At 44.7% G+C, this 22,195-nt stretch overlaps 1 protein-coding gene across 1 annotated transcript in view; it reads left to right on the forward strand.

Moving 5' to 3' along the window:
- Positions 1-2,073, forward strand: part of LOC119013496 (Na(+)/H(+) exchange regulatory cofactor NHE-RF2) — a 33,023-nt gene extending 30,950 nt beyond the window's left edge. Inside the window, exon 6 of the mRNA XM_037088075.1 lies at positions 20-2,073. Coding sequence (XP_036943970.1) covers positions 20-175 — 156 coding nt within the window. The 3' untranslated portion in view covers positions 176-2,073. The remainder of the gene's footprint in view (positions 1-19) is intronic.
- The last annotated feature ends 20,122 nt before the right edge of the window (positions 2,074-22,195 follow it).

The following is a 22,195-nucleotide window of genomic DNA, read 5'->3' on the forward strand; positions in this document are numbered from 1 at the left end:
TAATGTGTCCCATATCCAGCTGATGGACGATGAGGGTCGGCTGCTGGACCCGTTCGCTGAGATGGGCTTGAGCGCCACGGCGGCAGAAGAAAAGATGAAGGTCCATGCCAAAGAGAAGAAGAAAGCGCCGCAGATGGATTGGATGAAGAAATACGAGCTGTTCAGCAACTTCTGAGACGTTCCCCTCCGAGGACAATTCAAACACCAAAGGACAGAGATATGACCTCTTCGGACCCCTCCACGCGGACGAGATTGTGTTATGGGACAATGTTACTACACAGATGATGTTTCCTCTCAGAGAAAGAACAACAATTCCCCCATAGAACAGAAGATTTGTTTGTTTTGTTTTTCCTGGAATCAAATGTGACAAAAGGAAACTTTTGTGACAAAAGGAAACCTACAATGGATTTGACTTTTTAAGCCACTTAAGAGACTCTTTACCGGCTTGCTTTCAAAGTGCTTAATGACTGCAAAAACTGTGCATCTCGAAACACTTCCCATACACGTGCTTCTGTCAGATGGGAAACAGATCTTCACGAATTTGCCTAAATCTTCACCGCTCTCTGTCTTTAATCGTCCCATTCTCCCCGAGCCAACAGACTCGTTTCAAACAAATGTGGGAGGCAGTTATTTTTTATATTTAAAAAAAAAAAAAAGTATATACAAACAAACAGTATCCCATCATTATGGACTGCATTTAACGAGAAGTTTTACGGACACTGTGACGTTAATGATTGTGGACACTGTGGGAGTTTCGGCCCATCAGTCAGAGGAAGGCCAAAGTTGGCGGAAGATCACTGTGAAAGAGTTGAGACCCTCCACCTCCGGCCCACGCAGACGCTCGATAATAATAACCACAGGCCGAGACAAGGAGCGCTGTGTGTGCTGGTTGTGTGTAATGTAACCTACACGTATTTGTACTGGTCGTCAGATCGGCCGTGCTTCACTTTCCGTTACTTATTACTTAGCGCCGCCACTAACCTCTCTTCCCAAAGTGCTACGGTGTATATGAGTATGACAAAGGGAAGCACCACTAAAATGACAGTTATTGAGAAAATAATGGAAACTGGAATGTAGAAGACAGGAAGGATTCTCAGGTCACGAGGCATCACGAGGGAGTTTATCATTTGCTTGGTGTGTACAGCAGAGGGCAAACTTACACCACAAATAGAGGCTACTTCTGGCACTTAACTGAGACGATGTTTATCCAAGAAGATATACGGGGGTTGTGTTGGGCTAATTTCCTAGTTAAACATAACATTTTTGTACGGATTAAACCAACAAGATAAACAGTTGTACTATTTTTGAGCTTCAAAGGTGCTGGAAGGTTGATTTTGTCACCTTTTGGGCTGGGCTAAGCTAACTGGCTGCTCAGTAGCTTCAGACTTGAGAGGGTGGTACAGTGCTTCTCATCTAACTTTTCCACTAGAGAGCGAGTAAGAGTATTTCCCAAAATGACATACCGTCCCTTTAATTACACGAGGCCCGGAGCCAGGAACGAAGGGGAGATTAAGGCTCAAAAGTGCAGTTAGCATACTTGAGGCTAACATTGGGAGAGAGGAGAGTCGATCGGCAGTGTTAGCAGGTTTGTCGTCGGGCGGAGGGAGGCGCAGGAGGAGCGCACAGTGAGGTCAGAGATGCTTTGGAGGGCGATCTAGTGAAAGAGACTGTGGGAGCCATGGAGCTTACTGAGGATTACTCCGCATACAGGGACAGCTGTCATACACATGCTCACGCACATTTGGAGCTCAAAGTGTGCATGTGTGTGTGTGTGTGTGTGTGTGTGTGTGTGTGTGTGTGAGGAAGAGGTATAGGCTAGAATGCCACAATCCAAGCAATCTCGAGGTGATGCATTACAACAAGTGGGACTCCAAGTTGGAGAAATGTCGGTCACGTATGCGGACATGTTGTGTTTTTTTTTTCCTTTTTTTTCCTTGTACCCGTTCACATCCTTCCCTGTACTCCACACCAGCAGAAGTGTCTTGATTCATCTGTGAGCATCAGTCTGCGTGTGCGGCAGAACCTCTCTATGTTACCATGGCTGATGTACATACAGTAAAAGCATACAGTATACATGGCTGGTTGCATCTTTTTCAATAAAGTGTGACAATGGCATTTTTTTTTTTTTTTTTGAATATATTAAATTGTTGTCATTGTCTTTCGTGCTCTCTCTCTTCTGTCCTCTCTTGACATTTGGTTTTTTCATCACCCTCATCTGCTCCATGACAACTTTGTCCCTCTGTTAAAACAGTGTCCCTCAGCCGCTCCCCTTGTTCCCTCGCTTTTTCCTTGTCAACGCCCGCTCTCTTTCTCTCTCTTTGTCTGTCTTGCTGAGGATTATGTCGGCGTACAGTTTCATTTTCTGCCTGTTCTCCACCAGCCAGCTGCTGCTGTGAGCCACGCAGAAGTCAAACAGAGGTCGAAAGTCTGTTTTTGTGTGAGTGTGTGTGCACATTTTATGTTTGTCTGTGTTGAGGTGTACAGCATGTGGTTGAATGGTATTTTTTTTCTGCTTCCTCTAGCTAAGATTCTAAGCTAGACACTAGTGGAAGAGCAAATAAGACACTGTTGTTAAGTGTAGTACTGAAAAAAACAGTGTAAAAATGCTGATGCAAGTGAAAGTACATTTAAAAACCCGTTGAGTAAAAGTTTAGTAGTTTATCAGTAAGATGTTCTTCAAGTTTTCAAAGTTGCAATTATTTACAAACAAGTATTTTTTTTTATGCAGATTTCTATTTTAGAACAATGTATGCTGATTATCATATAATTAGAAGTATGTGTGTCTGCATATGCAGCTGGAAAAGGTGGAGTGGATGTTATACTATAAATATACAGTCAGGTAGTTTGTGAATTTCATCAAGGGATCAATTGGGTCTTATTTTTAATACACCAACATGCATTCATTGATCATATTTTGTATCATTTTGCAACTTGAGCCCAACCACATAAATCAGTCGGCCGACATTTGCCTGTCACAGATACATCATGTCATCATATGCATTGCCTGATAAGAGCCAAGAGGGAAAACTTTTGCATTACAGAACATGATGCAGTAAAAGGTGCTTGGGTTGATTTATAACTATTCAATTCCCAGTGAACTTTTTTGCTACTTGTCAAATATCCTGCCTCCATCACATGCATGTCCTTGTTAAAAGTGATGAGCGCGAACCACATTTGAGAGATCATTGCAAAACGTGTGTGTTATGTTAACTTTCTGTGCATATGAAATATGCCACAGTATCAGTCGGGCTCTACTAGTAACTAAAGTTGTACATGCAGTGGGGTAAAAACTACAGTATTTCCCTCTGAATCGTAGTACAGTACAAAGTGGCATACAAGGGAACTTCTCAAGTACACACAGGGCCTACCTCAAAATGTTCACACAACTTGAGAAAACATAGTTAGCTGCTTTCCAATCCCTGGGTAGGACCCCATCAAAACATAGCTCGATAGATCTGATCGGCCCTAAAAAGATGGTTGGGGTAGGAAACAATAAGAACAAGTTTCTGCTGAACAATAATGTATTTGTGTTTTGCTCTTTGTAAATTAAACGGTGATTTCTCCTCTTTGGGCATCACATGAAACCAACGTGGAAATGTCCCTTTGCCGATAACGCAGAGACATCTGAAATGTGTCTATAATCAGTGGGCCAGAGTCATCATACGCAGCAGTTCCCCTGTGGTCCAAATGCCGTTCTGAAACAAAACTCGATCACAAAAAAAAACAAAAAACAATACTGTATGTCCACTAGGAGGTGCAACACCAACATTTAGAATCCAGGAAGTAAGCCAAACCTCAGTAGCGTGTGAGGCTGTTTGTACATCCAGTGCCTACCTGATCTTTGTCGAAAATGTAATGCCACACGTGTGCACATTATCAGGCTCCCTGGAGGTTATGGCAAGGCCGAGCAGTGACGGCAGCACATCAAAGGACAGGCCCAGTTCAAAGCAGTCTGCAATTTCAGAGCAGTAAAAGCAGGAGGACAGAGGCAGAGAATAGAGCCACAGGTGGGCACTTTCTGTTTCGCCCGTCACAACCAATGCAGGCTTTTCTACTTACTATTGATGATAGATGATTGCCTGTCTCGCACCCTAGGCTTCTGTTCTCCCACAGACTGCTTGAGTTTCATTTAATTTTTTCCATACAAACATTTTTTTTTTTTTGGTCATCTGTGCTTTTTCACTTTGATTCTGTTTTTGTGTCTTGTCTGAATCTTCGCCCCCCCGCCCCCCCCTTGTGCACCAATCCCACCGCCGCCATCCCACCCAAGTCAGAGTGCCACCCATGTAACAGTGCCAGGGCTGCCTGGGATGCAGTGGTGCCCGCAAAGAGAGAGAAACCAGAGACTGACAGGGAGGGAGGGAGAGAGAAGGGGGAAGGAGGAGGGGGGTGGGGGGTTGAGCGCGTCGCCATGGCTACCGTGTGTTTTTGTTAGCGCTCGTGAGTCAGACAAGCAGTGACTCACAGTCAGGAGGAAACACACACACACAGTCACATTCATACTCACACTCCCACTCACTCGAAGGGAAGCCAAATAAGGACAGCTACACCAACACGCACAGAGAGGGAGAGCGAGAGAGGGCAGGAAAAAGCAAAGAGAGAGGGGAGTGAGTCGGATAATTTTGTGCTAAGACAGAAAAATCGAGCAAGAAACAAAAAAAAAAAAGAAAAAAGGAATGAGCTTCAAGGGAGAATAGATGAAAGACAGATAAAGACAGAGAACTGGGAGAGGAGAGGCCATGCGCCAAAATGGAGGGAAGCCGATGGAGCTGGAGGGCACGAGTGTGGGCACATACCCTCTCCCAAGAGCACCCTTCACATGGGTGGGGGGAGCGGAAACGCGCTCGCAGACACACCCAGCTTGTGCACACCTTGGCTTAACTTGCTAAACCACCCATTTATTGTCTGACGCCTACACGTTTAGGAAGGCCACCTGGTTTTGTACAGCAAACTTGTCTCGCATTGGATTTTGCAAGTCTAACAAAGCCGAGCTGAGATGTGGGGTTGTTTCAGGGGTTTTTCTTGCTCTGCAGATCTGGTCACGTAAAGTTTTTGCATTGTGAAAATGACTACTTTGAATGTTCTTGTGTAGGTCATCTCTGTTCGTTGTTTTCCCACGACCTGCGTGTTCAGCGCAGGAGTCCTTTAGGTGGTGGAGATGACTAACCGTGTTTTCACGGAGGAGTGATTTACATACAGTTACAGACCACTGCTCATCGCACGCTAAATGTGTGTTTTGGCTACCGTTGACCCTGACATAGTGGCTCTTTGTGCGAGCGAGAGTTCCCCGCACATCAGCAGCAGGAGGCGGACCACTGTGCAGCCCCCTCATCCTGCAAAGATGTATCTGTGTGTTTTTACAGTATCATAAAAAGTGATATACTGCAAGTTGCCGCCGCTCCACTTGAAGCTGACAGCCAACTTCCACTCAGTGGCTTTATGACTCCGTCTCTCTCCCATCATTTCCATCATCTAGCTGGATAAAACAAGAGCGAATAAACGCTTCGACAAATCAATTAAACGCATCGCTCTGTTTCTCGCTTTTCTTCGCGTGCGACTTTCCCCTACTTTCTGTCTCTCTCTGTGACTCTCCAGCGGCTGCAGGAGAGCCACAGCAGCCAATCGGAGCCCGTCAGTTTTACCTCTGCAGAGATAACACACCAGGAATATCACCTGACCTCTGCTGGATGTGAGTTGTGGCTTTTTCACAACGCAGGTGCAGGATAACCACAGCACACCGTTTGACTTTCAAAGAGGTTTCACTGAAAAGCAGTTTTTTTTCTTTTTTCGGCATGGCTCAAGACATATCCCTGCCTCCCACACAGCAGGTGACCAGCAGGTGGAGAAAGCATGGCATGGGGGTTTTATGGGGGAGAAAGAGGAGGGTCAAAGGTCACTGTTAAGTGGGCCGGCCAGCTGGGAAAGAGCACTAGAGGCCGGGAGGCTAACGAAGGAGGGCAGAATGTGGTGCGGAGCTGTAAAGGGTACAGGAATTGGGCAGAGTGTGTGCGCCTGTTAACACGCATGTGATTAATGGGATGGAGGAAGTCACCCGGCTGTGTGTCACTCCAGATGATGTCAGCGGTTGAGCGGAGGAACAGAAACAGCATATGGCCACAGATAGGCTTCCTCTCTCGCCGACCACCACAAACAAACAGAAAACTACAGTCTTAAACGTACAGTACGCCACAATTTCTTCAGTTCCTTAAGTCGAAAAAAAAAAAGACAAATATACACACAGGCCAGTTGCGCAACTATTTGTCATTCTTCCTGATGGCTCATTGGTTCCTTCTTCCTCTTTTTTTCAGCCACAGCGCCATTAAGACTTCACTCCCGCCGTTTGATTCATAATAAACTACTTCTGCAATTGCTGTTGCTTGTTTCAGACACGTTCAATCTTCATCCTCCGACCAAGAGAGGAGAGAGAAATAAGACACTGCGATCTTGATCCTTGATTTGTTCTCTCGCTCCCTCCCGTGCTATGAGCTCACTTCAGGAAAATTCACCTTCTGTGTTTGTGTATCCCGAGAACTCATCTGTTCACCGGGTTTCGCCACACCAGCCAGACCCCGATAGCTGGACCACTCTTCATCTGGCCGGCTGGGTGGTCAGCAGACCGATGGGCTGGATGTCTGATTGGCTGCTCCGTTAGATGGAGGGATGGCAGCCTATGTCAGCATAAATGCCAAGCGACTGTGAGGGGTTTGGAAGGAGGCTATCAGATGGGAGAGCGGACGGAGGGAGACGGTGGGAGCAGAAAAAGGGAGTGTGGAAACAAAAGCGAGGGAGTCACATCACATAAAAGGGTTCGTTCTTGTGTGGGATAATGAACCAGGACGTAAACAAGCGAGAGGGCCAGACGTCAAGCAGACAGAAAGAAAAGAGTGCGGGGGGGGGTGTTGTAAAGGTGGTCTTGGCTGGATATTTTTAGCATGTGGAGTGGGAGAGGGCGGTATCTTCTCAAGGGGTTTTTCCAGAGGAGTATATTTAGAGCTGGGGTGTGTAGAAAAGACAGAGGGAGAACAGGAGGGATGTGCACTGTACACTAATGCCAGTCTGATGTAAGAGTCTGCAATAGGACCACACAGATTCCTTCTGTTCTGTCCGTGGCACTGCCTCCGCTATATCTGACTCTCACACCACCGTGCGCAGAGTACGGAATGCATGTAATCAGACACCCTTGGTCATATACATTGTCCTTGTGTGAGTCCAACGCTCTCACATTCACGGGCCTCTCGCAAACTCCAAAATCAGACAGTGCACACGCGCATTCTTGACCCAGTTATGAAACGGGGGAGTAGCCTCTCAACAGTGAACGCCCTGTGGACAGGTCGACCATTCAAAGACGCTCAGTGCCCGACAGCTTTTCAGCACATCGACTCGCACAAGGCATTCCAGACACCGCAAATCAGACAGAGATTTTCCAAATACTGAAGCAGCTAATGTGGTCTAAAGGTTGAGGAGGAAAGAGAGGGACACAGCTGAGAAAGCAATGCTAATAATAATGAGCGAAATGAGAGAACGGAGTGAAAGGCAGAGAGCGGTGTGGTCTCCATACAGCTTGCTAAGGATAATAGCATGCGTGCTGGCTGGGGCAGACAGAGAGAGAGAGCAGAGGAGAGAGAGCGCGCAGAGCCGCAGTGACGCCATTGTGGTTCCGCAGCACTTCCTGTCTACCGCCACAGTGTTTGTGTGTCTTGTCTCCACGGCAACTGCCAACACATAAATACCAGAGAGGTAGTAGAGAGAGAGAGAGAGAGAGAGAGAGAGAGAGAGAGAGAGAGAGAGAGAGAGAGAGAGCGTAGGAAAGAGAAAATAAGGACAGGCCAGTCAAAGTCAAGTGGATCCATTCGGAGCCTCTTCGCTGGCTGTTTCGAGCTCAGTTTAGACGGTGCCGGTCTCTGGGTGGACTCTATGACCGTTGTTCTGGACTGGTTTCCAGTGAAATGGTCCAGCATGGATGAGGTGGTGTAGAAACGTTATGACCTCAAATGTCCCAGGACTGGGTCAAGGGGTGGAGAGGGAAAAGTGCCCCGAAGCCTGCTAATTCAGGGTGGAGCCGCGGAGGAGGAGAGGGATGACGGATTGACAGGTTAATTCGGGAGGCCACCTACCAGCTGACAGGTTGCTGGTTCAGTCCACTCGAGATAGCTGCAAGCACCGAATCATATACAGTGGAGCACATTATGGAGAGAAACTAAACCCGAGAGAGACCAAACCCTGAAACAAAGTGCATCGAAGGAAGAAAAGCTGTTTTACAGTAGAGTCAAACTTTAATGTTCCCCCGAGGGGCGGCTTGCTTTACAGACCGAAGTCCAGCGCATATGTATCCTGCAATGTCACCATGAATCATGGAGGGGGAAAAAAAGGCGTCATGACATTATAGTTACAGTTTGTTTAAAAAAAACAAACACAGATGGTAGGAAGCACAATCTGTTTCCATAATTGCAACCTTTGGGAAACTAAACCTCCGCCCTGGATCTTAACATGTAAAGGATGTTCAGGCTCCGAAAAATCGTCTGCGCCTTTGCGATGAACTTCCCCCTCATACAGGTGCTGAAAGGGTAGCGCCAGAAATTTTACAGCACAGCTTGGTAAAACCCACCGTGTTACTACACCAGCAAATCATAGAAAAAAATAAGGAAAGACTCATTAAAGGAAGAATAAAACATATCCATCAGTGTCATGTACAAATTTAAACTTGTTTTGCCCTTTTCTACTTTAAGCTTCTCTACTAGGACTGTGCCCAAATACTCACAGTTTATTGCTCCAGTGCTGCCAGGGGCTTACCCTCGATCACAGCCGGAGTGGGCGCAGGGGGAGAGGACCAATTTCTTTCTTTGGTCTTCGCTACATTTATTTGGGATGACTGGTCACACCAGTGCACACATTCATCAAGGTCTGGGCCCATGCTCCACACCCTGCAGACGATTCACGATAACGGAGTCATTGGCATACTTAAGGACGGATCTTGATGCACGCCTGCTCTGGCGCCCTTGTGTAAATAGAAAGAGTACGGTGTACAGCTTTAAACTTAATCTGCTGTCTACCTTTGGAAACCCAGTTATTGAGTACTTCAACAGTGAGTTAAAGTGAAACGAGAACTTCCATTTTTCTGATCCAGAATTATCATTGTTTACTCAATATTCCATGCCAGTATGCTCAATTTAACACCAGTAAGAACTTTTTGAGTCCTTGGGCAAGGCATTGGCAGTCTCAGTCACCAGAAGCAGGAGAACACTGTCAAACTTTTTTGAATGTGTTTGCGTAGAGAAACTGCTCCGTTAACAAGCACATGTTCTTAGGCAACGCGTTGGGTTAAATAAGTGCAACATTGATACCTCGCCGATCAGCTGGCACAGATAGCAGCTCTTTCTGTCGTTTCTCCCGCATTTCGTTCTTTCTCCAAAACCATTTTCCATTGCCTCTTGCATAATTGCTTCTGACTCACCATGACAACTAAATGGAAGTTGATTCTTTTCTCTTTTTTTTTTTTTATTCCCAGACCCTGTGGCCCCGATTAGAGTCGCTACTGTCGTCTGACTCACTGTCTAAAATGGTCACTCAGCCGAACGTCCCGTGTGACCAGTTGACGCACGCAAATCTACACACACACACACACACACACATATGCACAATGCAGCATACACACGTTAGATGAAGACAAGGGTCCAGCATCGGTTTATTGACGCTGTGTTGCACACATTCCAATTCATAATGAGTGCTTTTTTTTTTTTTTTAATTAGTTGATCGTTAAATGTATTTTTCTTTGTACGTTATTCAACTGCTCGTGAGTCGGACAATTTTTTTGAACACGTGTTGTACATGCAAAGATAATCACGAACGTAAGATCAAATACAGTGAAACGTGTTGCGAAATACGTATGCATACGTTAGACACACACATTAACACATACAGTATATAGCTCTGTACTCTGACCTCTTCAGTGATAGCAGAACACAGTGTGGAGCATATTTCTTCATGAAGTGTTAACTTAAGGTGACACATTGCTCTACAAATTCACCCACTGAAGCTTACGACCTGCAGTCTTTGCCTCCACGTGATGCACATTAAAATACACACACTGCTACTTTTACACCTGTCAGTGTAATCTATGAATACAGGCTCATCAGTTAAAACACACACACACACATACACACACACACACAGGGAACATTTACAACCATGCTTACATATCTTTACGGCCGATAATGTTTTACAGAACCATAAATAACAGAGTATGACCTCAGGGTAAAGAAGTACTGAACTCTCTTCAGCACCATTTTCCAGATACGCTCGTTGCCAGCAGGAATGATTGCTGAACACTGAACACCAGAGTCGCTCTCCGTGAATCGGCACCCGTGTAAAAAGGTTGCACCTCCTTTCTCTCAGTTTCATACCAAGTTCTTTTGGCTTATCGTTCATCAGCGTGGCCGATAGAGCTGGTATTGGTTTGGACTGAGGGTTGTCTTGAGTCGTCTGTCTCATGATGAGTCGCTTCTGAGAGCATCTCTGTATCATCTGTCATTACAGTACTGGTGTCGCATGTGGTTTGGCTAATTGTAATCTCTGTGGGGAGTGTGCACGGCACGCAATGAGGTTTCAACTACAGAACGGAGATGATTTTTTTTCTCTTTTTTCTTTTTGGGAAGAGTTAATCACTCAGACAACCCAGTTTACTGTGTCTTAAGACAGCTCATCGATCGTTGATACAGATACAGATAAACACAAACGAAACATTTTTTTTTTTAAAAAGGCAAAGCAAGACACAGAGACAGAGTGGTACTACAATTCTGACATACTTGAGTATTTCCATTTTCTGATACTTAATCCTTTTACTCTTGTCATACTGTTGACTGCATAATGTAACAAACATGCTGATATCCATACAGACAGCTCTAAGTATACCTATGTTATCATATGATACTCTGATGGTACCATATTAGTGTGTGAACAAAGAGCAGAACTGTCATGGGATAGATAGGTCACTTTAGATAGGTAGTACTGCCTCAGTCATCACTGTTAATGTGTGAAAAGATAACGGTACTTGAAATTTTAACTATATCATGATGCTAGTACCTCCCCAGCTACTTTTACAAAAGTCAAACTCAAAAGGAAGAAGTTCTTCATGTAAAATCTACTTGTAAAACTTTTGCAAAAGTATCCGAGCACTTCTTTGAAGACAGAGTGGCTTCACTCATACCACAGGTATTCTTTGCTAACTAACAATCAAAAAGTGAAGGTATTCATTAAACTTGATTCAACTCTGGCTGTTATGCAAAGTTGTAAATCCCCTTTGAAGACAACATAGAAACTGAGGTCCACAAACAAAACATTATCCCATCTGAAGATAAACACTGTGTCGCGGTCATGCTTACCGGCATAGTCATTTCACTAAGCTTGGAGTGTATGTGTTGCTAAGAGACGCGCAAATGTGTATGTGTGTGTGTGTGGAATGTGTGACGTCCGCTCTCTCAAAGGGGCGAGGCTGTCTGTGCGGGACTTTGCCGCTAACACACACACCCAGAGACTTCAGGGGAAGAAGGGGAAGTCATAAAGCCTCTAATAGCCCGTCTCTGAAGCTCGCGTTACTGTCTGTGTGTGTGTGTGTGTGTGTGTGTGTGTGTGTGTGTGTGTGTGTGTGTGTGTGTGTGTGTGTGTGTGTGTTGGGGAGGGGGGTCCTATATGTTTGACAGGTGCAGATCAAACCAGGCTTGGACACAAGCGAATCACACTCACACACAAAGACCCATACGTACATACGTTGCTGCTGTTTTCTCCCTATGAGGAGTCGTGAAACCGCCATTACCACTGGGCGGTTTGAATCATTATGGAGACGTTACTGATGATTTATAATCTTCATAAGTAAAACACAGGGAGGAAGATTTCCTCTCTGACTGGGACATTAAAATCACCACAATAAGAATCACACAAACTGTAACTCAAATTTACACTTGGGTTGACTCTTACCCGCAGATCTTGTCCGCTCAATAAATAATTTCCACGTTGAAACCGTGTTTAAGCGATCTGGAAATATCAGTCCTGCTTTGTCTCTTTTTGCTTAGATTACTGTAACCCTGCACTCCTGCCCCAGTTAAAGTCCCTCTCTCAGCATAAAAAAGCAGCTTGAGGTTTCACCAAAACAAGAGACGAAACCACTTTACATCAACACATTATCACACTGACATTAATACTCTAGAACTGATAAGGTTGCGACTTCACGAACAAACGCCACTATGGCTTGGATGCACTCACATGTAGTGTCAGATAATCAGCTTCCAACTGCACACAATTACTCTCAAAGCAAGATCCACAGCTTTTATTTGACTCTGCACCCATTGATCGTCTCCTAATACTGCATTTAGGTATTTACTTTAATGTAACAGCCTTTCGGAATTTTTTTCTAGTCTCCTTATTTTTACTAGTCCTCTTATGAAATGAAAAGTGCTTTACAATTGAAAATCACTATTTTATTAACACACTTACACGTGCACATATGTATGTGCATTCTTGCATGAAAGCAAAGTAACGAACAGAACTCAGAACAAGTTTGCAAAACAGTACTGAATGTATGTTCTGACATCAAAACAACTGTTATTAGCAGGGTTTGAGTTAACAGTATCTTTCAAGATGTTAACAAAAACTTCTTTCTGGAGCATAATGATGGACAATTGTGTTGGGTTGGGTGCTCACAAAAAAAAACAAACATAAAAATAAGCACCATGAAAACACAAATAGTTCCATAGATGCATAAGAGCAGAGGAGCAAAGCTGCATTTAAAAGTGGTGTCAATTGGGCCTCTTGTAAATAGATATCGTACGTTCTCTGATCATCACTATCTGTTCGGAAGGGATGCTTAAAAACATGCAACTTTCTGCAGCTCTCCATACAACATCCTCAACATTTAGAACAGTTTGTCCACCATAACACTGCACATTTCGCTCGCTCCTCTTCCTGCCTGCTATTGACTCTAACAGCCTCTGCTCATTTATTAGCAGCTGTGCAGCCAATTATCTCCCTGCCCCCTTTCCTGTGTTCTAGCAGCAGCCTTGGCCGTGCACAGGGGAGGAGAGGGAAGGGAAGGGAAGGGAGGGGAAGGGGAGGTTAGGGAAGGAGGCAATGAAGAGACGAGGAAGGGGAGGGCCTGCTCTCCTCTGACATCGTCATAAAGGAATCCCCTGCACTGGGTTGGTCCCGCCCACTCTCTTACTCTCACCCTGTCTGGCTCCCAGACTCACTCTGGTCCACACACACTGCTGTCTGCACCGTCGAAGGAGAAACAGACCCACGAGAGGGACAGAGAGTGGGAGACACAGAGATGGAGAGTTGGGAGGACGACAACTGTGAAGTTCAACTTCGCGTGTGACGCTGGAGAGCGCGGGGGACAGGGAAATTGAGACAGATGAAAGGAGTATAAAAACTGTTGTCTCAGGTAGGTGCAGCATCGCGTCTGCCTCTTCTCAGAATTTGACAGTTGACTTTTTACTGTTTTATGACTTTATGACCCGGAAAATGTGCTCTCTCTTACTTTTTTTTTTTTTTTTCCCTTGAACCACTGGTCTCCCACAGAGAGGCACTTCACACTGTGGCTCCTGCAACCTGTTGATCAGGACAAACATTCGCACGGAGCGACAGTAATGTCTGCCGTCTGTTAAAATGTACTGTAACGTTGGCACTGGAATATTGTGTTGATCAGAGTCTGCCACTGTGGACCGGCTCCATTACAAAGGTCAGACGTAAATAGTTCCTTTGAATGGGATGGCTTAATTTCTGTCTGTCTTTCTGGCTGCTTGTCTGCCTGTCCGTCTGTACAGAATGCCTGTTATTTTAGGGATTATATCTCCACCCGTCTGTATGTTTCTTTGCGTAATTGCTTTGCCTCTACCTGTTTGTCTGCTTTCCTCTCCAACTATCCGCTCACGGTATGTATGTCATCCAACTACCCATGTGTGCAATCTATTTATCTCCATGTGCATCAATCTGTGTACCTCTCCGGCGGGTGTTCACAGAGCGAGAACAGAAGTCATAAAAAGTTTTAGAAAAGCAGTCGAGGGGGCGAAATGGTAGTGGCGAAGCGAGGCCGGAGCCGCTCAAACATTCCTCTCATTGTTCAGAGTCCCTGTAAGTCTGCGAGCTCCCAAACCTCCATGAAAGGAAGGGAATCCAGCAGCTACTGTAGCTAACCCAGTTTCAGCCACAGTTCAGGGCCGGCTGTCTCCGTCTCCCTGTCTGCCCTCTGGGAGCGTTGGTTAAGACCAAATCAGGCAGTAGAAGGCGAAAATGGAGCTTGAGGTCATTAACGTGACACTGGAGCACGGAGGAAAGACAAGATAAGAATGAGTTGATTTCACTTTGCTCTGTGTGTGGCTGACTTCAGATAACTTCTACGCTAAAAGAGAGCAGAGAGAGGTGGGAGGTGTTATTATTCTTGCCTTTTACAGCGAGGAATCATTAGATTGGAAAACTGACCGGGGGAAGGCCAGATTCATGAATGGATGGAGGAAAGAGGGAACAGACGGAGGCGAGAAGGTGGGGATCCAGGACTGAAGCCTTGGCTTTGGTGGGGTGGGTGTGCCCAGCAGCAATCTGTAGGAATGGGCCCAGGCTCAGGAAACCGTGGCGTAGTGGAATAAAAGTGTGTGTGTGTGTGTGTGTGTGTGAGTTGAGTTTCTGCATCCATTTGTGCATGTGTGGTTCAGTGGCAGCAGGGCGGCTGTACACTAAGTACAGGGCTGGTGGTGGTGAGGGTGTTTGGCAAAGAATCAGGCTGAGGATAGGGTTACACACATTGGGCTACAGGGAGTGGACCCGGGGCTTGGGCTGGGCTCTTCGCTGCTGAGGCTAGCTTTACAGCCCGAAGAGACTTTGAGCTTTTCCCTTTTTTTTTTCTAAATCTGGAGCTGGAAATACTTTTTTTTATGTTCAGACTAATGTCCCACATGTGGTGGTGCGTTCCACTGATTCCAGGCCAGCCAGTGAACTCTCGCCTTTGATTCAGGAAAACAGCAAACAGAGAAGGCCCATAGTGGAGCGCAAGTCCTTGTTTGAATGTCACTGAATGTCACGGGCTCTGCAATAATTACGCCCTCACACGAAACATGAAACAAACACAACCTCACATGCACACACATACCCCCAGACACACTCTCTGTCTGGTCGAAAGAGAGCCAGGGTGTGGTGCGACACAAGGTGTGTGGGTTCAAAGTGTTTTCTGCATTTTCACTACAGTTTTTAGCCAGATTCTAAAGTTGGGGTTAAGAAACCGACAGCCCTAAATTAGAATCCGTCCAATAGATGAAAGAGGGCAAGGCCTATGAAAGTTAGTTTGCGCTGCTGTGACTGCTCAGATGAAAGACTGAAAAGTTAGCTGGAGAGGAAGCGGTGCCACAGTTTCTGCTTTGTCAGGCATCTTTCCTCATCTCTTCACCTTCTTGGACACCACTTAATACAGTTACTTTCCCATGTCTTCCTCCTCTGCGGGCCAGCTCTGGCACCTATCAGCGCACGGTGTAATGGATACCATAGCATTTATGAAAAGCAAATGTGGCATATTTACATTCTGAGAAGGGAATTTAGATGTTATTGTTGCCCTTGTGTGCTCCAGTGTTGACATAATGTCTTGAGCCATAAAACTTAAAAGTATCGATTTCACATGAAGTTGCGGTTGGAAACAGACTGCCCTCTGTAAATTTCTCTGATGCAATGGAAAGATACAAAATGGCTTCAGTTTGATGGATAATTATTGAATGAAGTGCACAATACAAGCGCACGGCCAGCCCGTGGGTCACTCCGCTCTCTGTGTAGCAGTTCACAGCCCAGAGGTGTGAATGATGTCAGACTGGTATGTATTTGTACTATTCCTGGTTTATGAGACAGGGTGAGAACCAAACTAATGCACATGCCATGTTTGCCCGGCAGCCCCCTGACATAACTGTGTTTGTTTATTGATAGCAGGCATATTATGTGTGGAGGGCAGATTGTGTCTGGCCTATGAGCATTTGTGTGCATTTCTTAGTGCATCTGTGTGTGTGTGTGTGTGTGTGTGTGTGTGTGTGTGTGTGCGCACGCACACACACAAGGGCATAGTGAGAGAGAAGATATGTGTTGAAACAACAAGGGGTTGAGGTCCAGCTGTCTCAACAGAGGCTTTTCCACTTAACTGTGTGCCCTTGTGTAAACGGCAAAGTCAATTCTGAACTCTGGCTAAAAGGGAGAGACGGTCTGAGAAAACAGCCAGTGGCCACGTCTACACTTGGACCTCCATACGTCGTGTGCGTGAACATAAACTAAGTAGAACACACACATAGCCTTAAGCATGCAGCCTTAAACCATCAAAGCACACGCATAAAAGGCCATAAGCCATGAAGACACTCTTTACAAACAAAGGTTTTAACTTTACCACGGTACATCTGCTGGCGACTGTCACCCAGTGAATTTTTCCTTTCGGCGCCTCCGTCAGGATACAACACGTTGGCACAATTAAGAGCTGCCAATAAGTGGCAGCCCACATGGCAGAACCTTATGATTATTCTTAACCATAATAAACATCCAATTTGAGAAGAGTGTAACAACAGTATTGCCTGGCTCCGCCAGGGGACTTAGAAAAACACGAGACGGGCCAAATGCAAAAGTGAGACATGTTAAGATCTTTGCAGCGAGCGTTTGAGGTGAGGTGTTGGACAACGTGCGTCAACCAGAATGCCGTCATTACAGGGGAAGGGAAGGAATGAGCTCATAGACATTAACGGCTGCGGGTTCGACGGGGGGAACGCGAAAGGGGAGAGAGAAAGAAACCGATGGAAAAGATGAAAAGGCAGAGAAAATAACACACGAGATGAACCACTGCCAGATGAAAGGATGGTGGGATAGAGGGTTTTAGGTTGATGGAGGAGAGGAGTTAAAGGGGAGTTAGCACGCTGTCTTTGATGGGTGCTGGGACCTTAAACGACCTTCTGTATTGAGACGGCCTTATTGTGACCATGTGGAGACAGACCAACAAAGGGCTACAATGCACGTCTGATAAAACTTAACTGAATTTAAGGAGCAGCTCACAAGTGCAATCCAACAGGAAATGTGTAAAGATTCACTTTTATGTCGATACTGTATTTTGTGAAAATAACAACTCTTATAGCCTGGTTGTAAAATTATGCTAAACTATCAGGAGACTGAAAAATGCTTCTTGTAACGTAATCTGTGTGAAAAGCGAGAGCAGACAGTGAGTGAACCCATGGTTTTCAGCTTTCCCAGTCCCACCAAACTCACAGTGTGTCCTGAACAGTTATAATCTGGTGTTATTGGTTGATTGGACCGCGGACTGAGAGAAAGAACATTGGTCTGAAGGAAACTGGAAAGTGTCCACACATGAAACACGGTTTATATCCCGTGTGAGGATGCTTGCTGCTTAAAGACCAAAGACACTCAGATCTGGCTGAATTTGTAACAACAATGATACAGCGCTGGTGAGTGCACTGTGTCCCTGGCACAGCTCTCTGGTCAGGCCCAGAATGACAACAGACAGCCAGCTAGAACTTATTTAGAGTCCGGAGTTCCCCGAAGGTGTCCCACTGACTCATACCTTGTGCATGGTGGAATATTCACGCTGCAAAAATGAAAAGACTCGACGGCAAAATAGCTTTCAGTGTGGATCTGAGGCTTGGAAATGACATTCAATTATTTAAACATGTCCTGTCCAGACAAGAATAATTCAACAAAAAGGAATTCAGAGTAAGAGGTTCTGCTCGGGGGAATGATGAGCGTGTGTGTTTGTCCTTCTTAGCTCGTGTAGGATGTGTCGGATCACCTGACAGACAGTAATATGTAGAAAAATCCTATAAATACAGTATCACTTTCCATACGCAACATCAAAGGATTCCTGATCATTTCTGATGAGATGTAGTAGCTTTGCGGCGGAGGAAACACAGTCCTGTGCTTTACTTTTCCACACAAGGGGCACAGATAAAGGGGCAGAAGCAGAGCAGAGCGGGGGCAAACGTCTTTAAAGGGAGTGCCACTTGACTGGCCACTTCCTTCTAACCTAATTCTCCATTCTGTCATTGAAAAGCTATTTTTATAAGAGGCCACGGGAAGTCTGGGAGTAGACGAGAACCATGCACATGCACAGGGGCTGAGAGAGCGCAACGACTTTGACCTGTGAATGGCGAAGATGTAGAACAGTGGAGGGTGATAAAACAGAGATGTGGGCAAAAGGTAGAATGGTATAAGAGGGTAGGATGTTGGAGCAGGTCTGTTAGCGTATTTATTATTTGTGTTTTGCGTGCTTTGACGACTTCTTCTCACCACAAATCTGTCTAGTTGTCTCTGTTGGCCAGGGGAATTCCTGGCAGAGTGATTTTTGAGACTACAGGACTGAATCACATTGCCAGGGATTTCCAATGGCTGACATGAAGAAAGCAAGCTCTATCTCACAAACACAGACGCACACTAATCTGCAAACTCACAACACAAGTCACACCCATGTTTCTCATTTGCATACTCGCACACAAACACACCCATCACTGTCAGGAACAGACGCCCATGCGACCTGGCTGTGCGGCAGCAGGACTTAACCCACATGTGAACAGTGAGTGTGTGCCGTGTTCACAGTGGTTAAGTTCTGCCGCCACAGGGCTGCAGCCGGCGGGGGGGGGGGGGCGCAGAAAGGTTAGGGAGGGGCCGCACTGCATCAAACCGCTGCTCCTCACATCAACACCAGACCTCAGACCTGCAAGATGGCCTCTAACGCAAAAAACACTGCTCGCTGTAGTTGACCTCGAGCCATTTTATATCCTTCAAAGACCCAAAAATATGAAAATCCTGAGATTCTAACTGTTTTCCATTCCACCTATTTTTATGAGCACATGAAACAAACATAAATGCTTTATTGCCATCGTGTTTTTGACAGCTTATTTAATTATGTTGCACCTGTCTGGACAATAAACACCATCCGCTTGTTTATCTCAATTGGAAATGTTGTTTTTCTCCAGATGACTTTCTGGAACTCTGTTAAAATTTGTGCCACATTTCAATGGCGGCAATATGTCAAAGGTCAACGGCATGCTGCTTCTCATTCGATTGACTAATGTTCCTCCACCAAACTTAAGAATCACACTTAATCACTTCTGCTGTGAAATGTGTGGGTGACTCACTTGTGTGTTGTAAGCGTCAGGGTGGTGCACTGTGGCCGAGGGCAGGTATAAGCGTCTATAAGCTTCTGGTAATAACTTGTGATCTGTTGAATTAGCTGAAATAGTGCGGCTTCAGTGTGTCCGTGTCTGCTAAATGTCAGCTGTCTCATTAGTGCAGAGGACTGCTCCTGTTCCTGTCGGGCGAGCAGCAATATGTCATTGTATGTTGTCATTTGTATCGCCTGCTGCCAGGGTCTCTCAGGGGCATCGTATGTGTAGCTCTCTGTTTGCGTTCATATGTTTTTAATGCCTCCACTTGTTGATTTTCTGCATGAGCGTCAGTGTCTGTTTGACTCATGCGTGCGGTGTTCTGATTTTTCTGTGTGTGTGCGTGTGTGTGTGTGTGTGTGTGTGTGCGTGCATCTGTCTGTCTATCTGTCTGCCCCCACCCCTCACCCCCTGCTGGGTCGGTCTCCTGTGCCTGCTGTGCTGATAATCAGTGTGTGACGTCGGCTGGCTCAGTTCAGCAGGAACAGGGGACTGGTCTCATTTCCACACACACACACACACACACAAACACGTATAAACACACACACACACACACACACACACGCTCACACAAACAAACACACAGCTGACTTTAATAATGACTGTAGCCTGTTAACTGTCTTTAAGTCTGAATGTGTGTGTATGTGTATTTTTAAATGCATTTATTTCTAAATGACTGACAGTATTATTTTAGTCGATGTTTGTGTTAAACTGTGATTTATCTCTGTGAGTTCTTAGTGGCTACATTTTTCAATACATTATGTAATGAAACACTTCACTTGGATTTATTCCTGCTCTCTTATTGCATTTATTGACCGTTAATCCTTACAATTTTGATGAAACAAGACCGGCTATTTTAATCAAAAAAAAACATCACTTTGCTTTGACTGCATGCCTTGCTTGTAATATCAAGTATGTTGTAATATTTTCCCTCAGTATTTTGTATTTGTTGCCAATATTGTTTCATAATTACTTGTCAGTTCTGTTCATTGTCTGTTTTTGCTGTCTTGTTTGTAAAAAAAAAAAAAAAAAAATGTCTGCTTGATGGCTGTCGTTTCATCTATATTAAGTATTAAAACTACATTTCTTTGAAAAAGCTGTGTATGTGTCTGGTGTTTTTTTTTTTAACCATGTCTTCAGTCGTAGGATAAATTGTACATCACAAACACAATTTTGAACAAATATTAGATACATATAAATTCCTTTTCACTCTTTACCTTTCTCAGTCTTCTTCTTCTTTTCGTTCAGTCTATGGACAGCAAATCAAACACACTCTCAATACACAGACGTCTGACTTTGAAAATCTGTATAAATTCTGTATAGTCTAACAGTACCAGGTTGCCAATCGGTAAAAAAAAATAAAAAATAAAAAAATCAATTATCACAATATGTTGCTACAGTTAGGTCTTGGTACAATTATGCAACATTAACTTTTGTCCTTTTGTATGAGTTCTGCAGTCTGACACTTTTTCCACACAAAAAGAATGTTGGTGAAAAGAATTAAGAAAACAGAAAGACAATCATCATGTTTCATAGTATCATCATTCCCATTTCCTTTAAAGAAAACCTATAAGAGATCTATAACATCCTCTTATATTTACTTTACCTTCTAGCGAGTGTATTCTTGTTTCGCATCTCTAAAACCGTCCTTACACCACCTGTGTGGTATCTGTAACCTAAGCTATGAGCCTGACTTCTAATTTTGTCAATTTTATCAAATTGGTAAAATAATAATAATAATAATAATCTACCAGCAACATGCAGCGCATAGAAAATAGTACAAAACTTCAGTCATAATCAATCAAAATATTATTATGAAACAGCTCTAGTTTGTGAAACACATTCTTTTCACGGTGTATACACACAGGTACAGCAGGAAAAATACAGTACATTTACATGGTAGCTGATTTTATCCCAAACTGGTGTGCCCTTTTCACTTAAAGTCTACAGATGCATGTAAATCACTGGAAATATTAATAATTTACAGGTAACATTTCACTCACGAAAGGTTTCCGGGTTGAGGCCAACAGAGAGACACGCTGAGAAGAGGTAAAGGGGAAACCTGTCACCGCACATCCTCTTTATTTCTCTGTCACTGTGGAAACCAGTAATAATGCATGGTGGTTATAAAAAATAATTTAAAAAAAAAAGAAATAAAGAAAGAAAAAGATCTTAAAAGACGGTGACATGCAGTAAACATTAGCCTAATCTGGATGTTTGTCCTAGCCGGGCGGTTACTATGGCAACAGTGACACATGGCCGTCATCAGCCTCAGCCTGCTGCGTCAGAGGAGGAGACGGCGGTTCAACTGACGACTTCCTCTTCCTGAGAACGCAGTGTGAGATAAAGGCAGCCTACCTTTAGGTAACCTTACCCTACTTCTCTCCTCCACTCAGCAACGTTTCTACCCGCCTTCCATACATTTATTGCCCCTCTGTAGTTGTAGAAGTTACCTTTGTGTCTCAGCCCCCCCCCCCCCCTCGCGCTGCAAATCCGTGCCCCACCCACGCACATGCACTCCCTCACCTGCCGCTACCTCTTCGGGTCGGCCAATAGGCTTCCGAGGTGGGTGTTCCCATGGCAACATAACAGGTAAACAGGTGGAGATAAGGAGCCAGGACGATGCAAAAGAAGGGTGTAGGTTCGTAAGTTTTATGCTTTCCTTTTTATGCCCCATAGTCTAAAACTTATAAGACACCACAAAAAGCAACACAGTCTACTAACCAGTGTTGAATTTGAGTGTCTCTTTAGGACACCTACAACACGTGATGCATTACCTTTTTCAGCCCTCTCATTAAGCACACAGGACCAACAAGCTCTGCCATGCCTGACCACACCCACTGTTCACCCATTCAGTGCTCCCTATACTATGAACGCTTATAGTACCCCAACAGCCAAAAATGTGTTTTTCTTTCCATTCCTACTGTTGAAAGTTTTATCTTCACTCTGTAGAATAACATATGTGCACACTTTTCAGAATCATGAGTTGAATATTATTATATATGAAGAATATTTGTATTTTC

The sequence above is a fragment of the Acanthopagrus latus genome, chromosome 23 (genome assembly GCF_904848185.1).
Source record: "Acanthopagrus latus isolate v.2019 chromosome 23, fAcaLat1.1, whole genome shotgun sequence".
NCBI lineage: Eukaryota > Metazoa > Chordata > Actinopteri > Spariformes > Sparidae > Acanthopagrus > Acanthopagrus latus.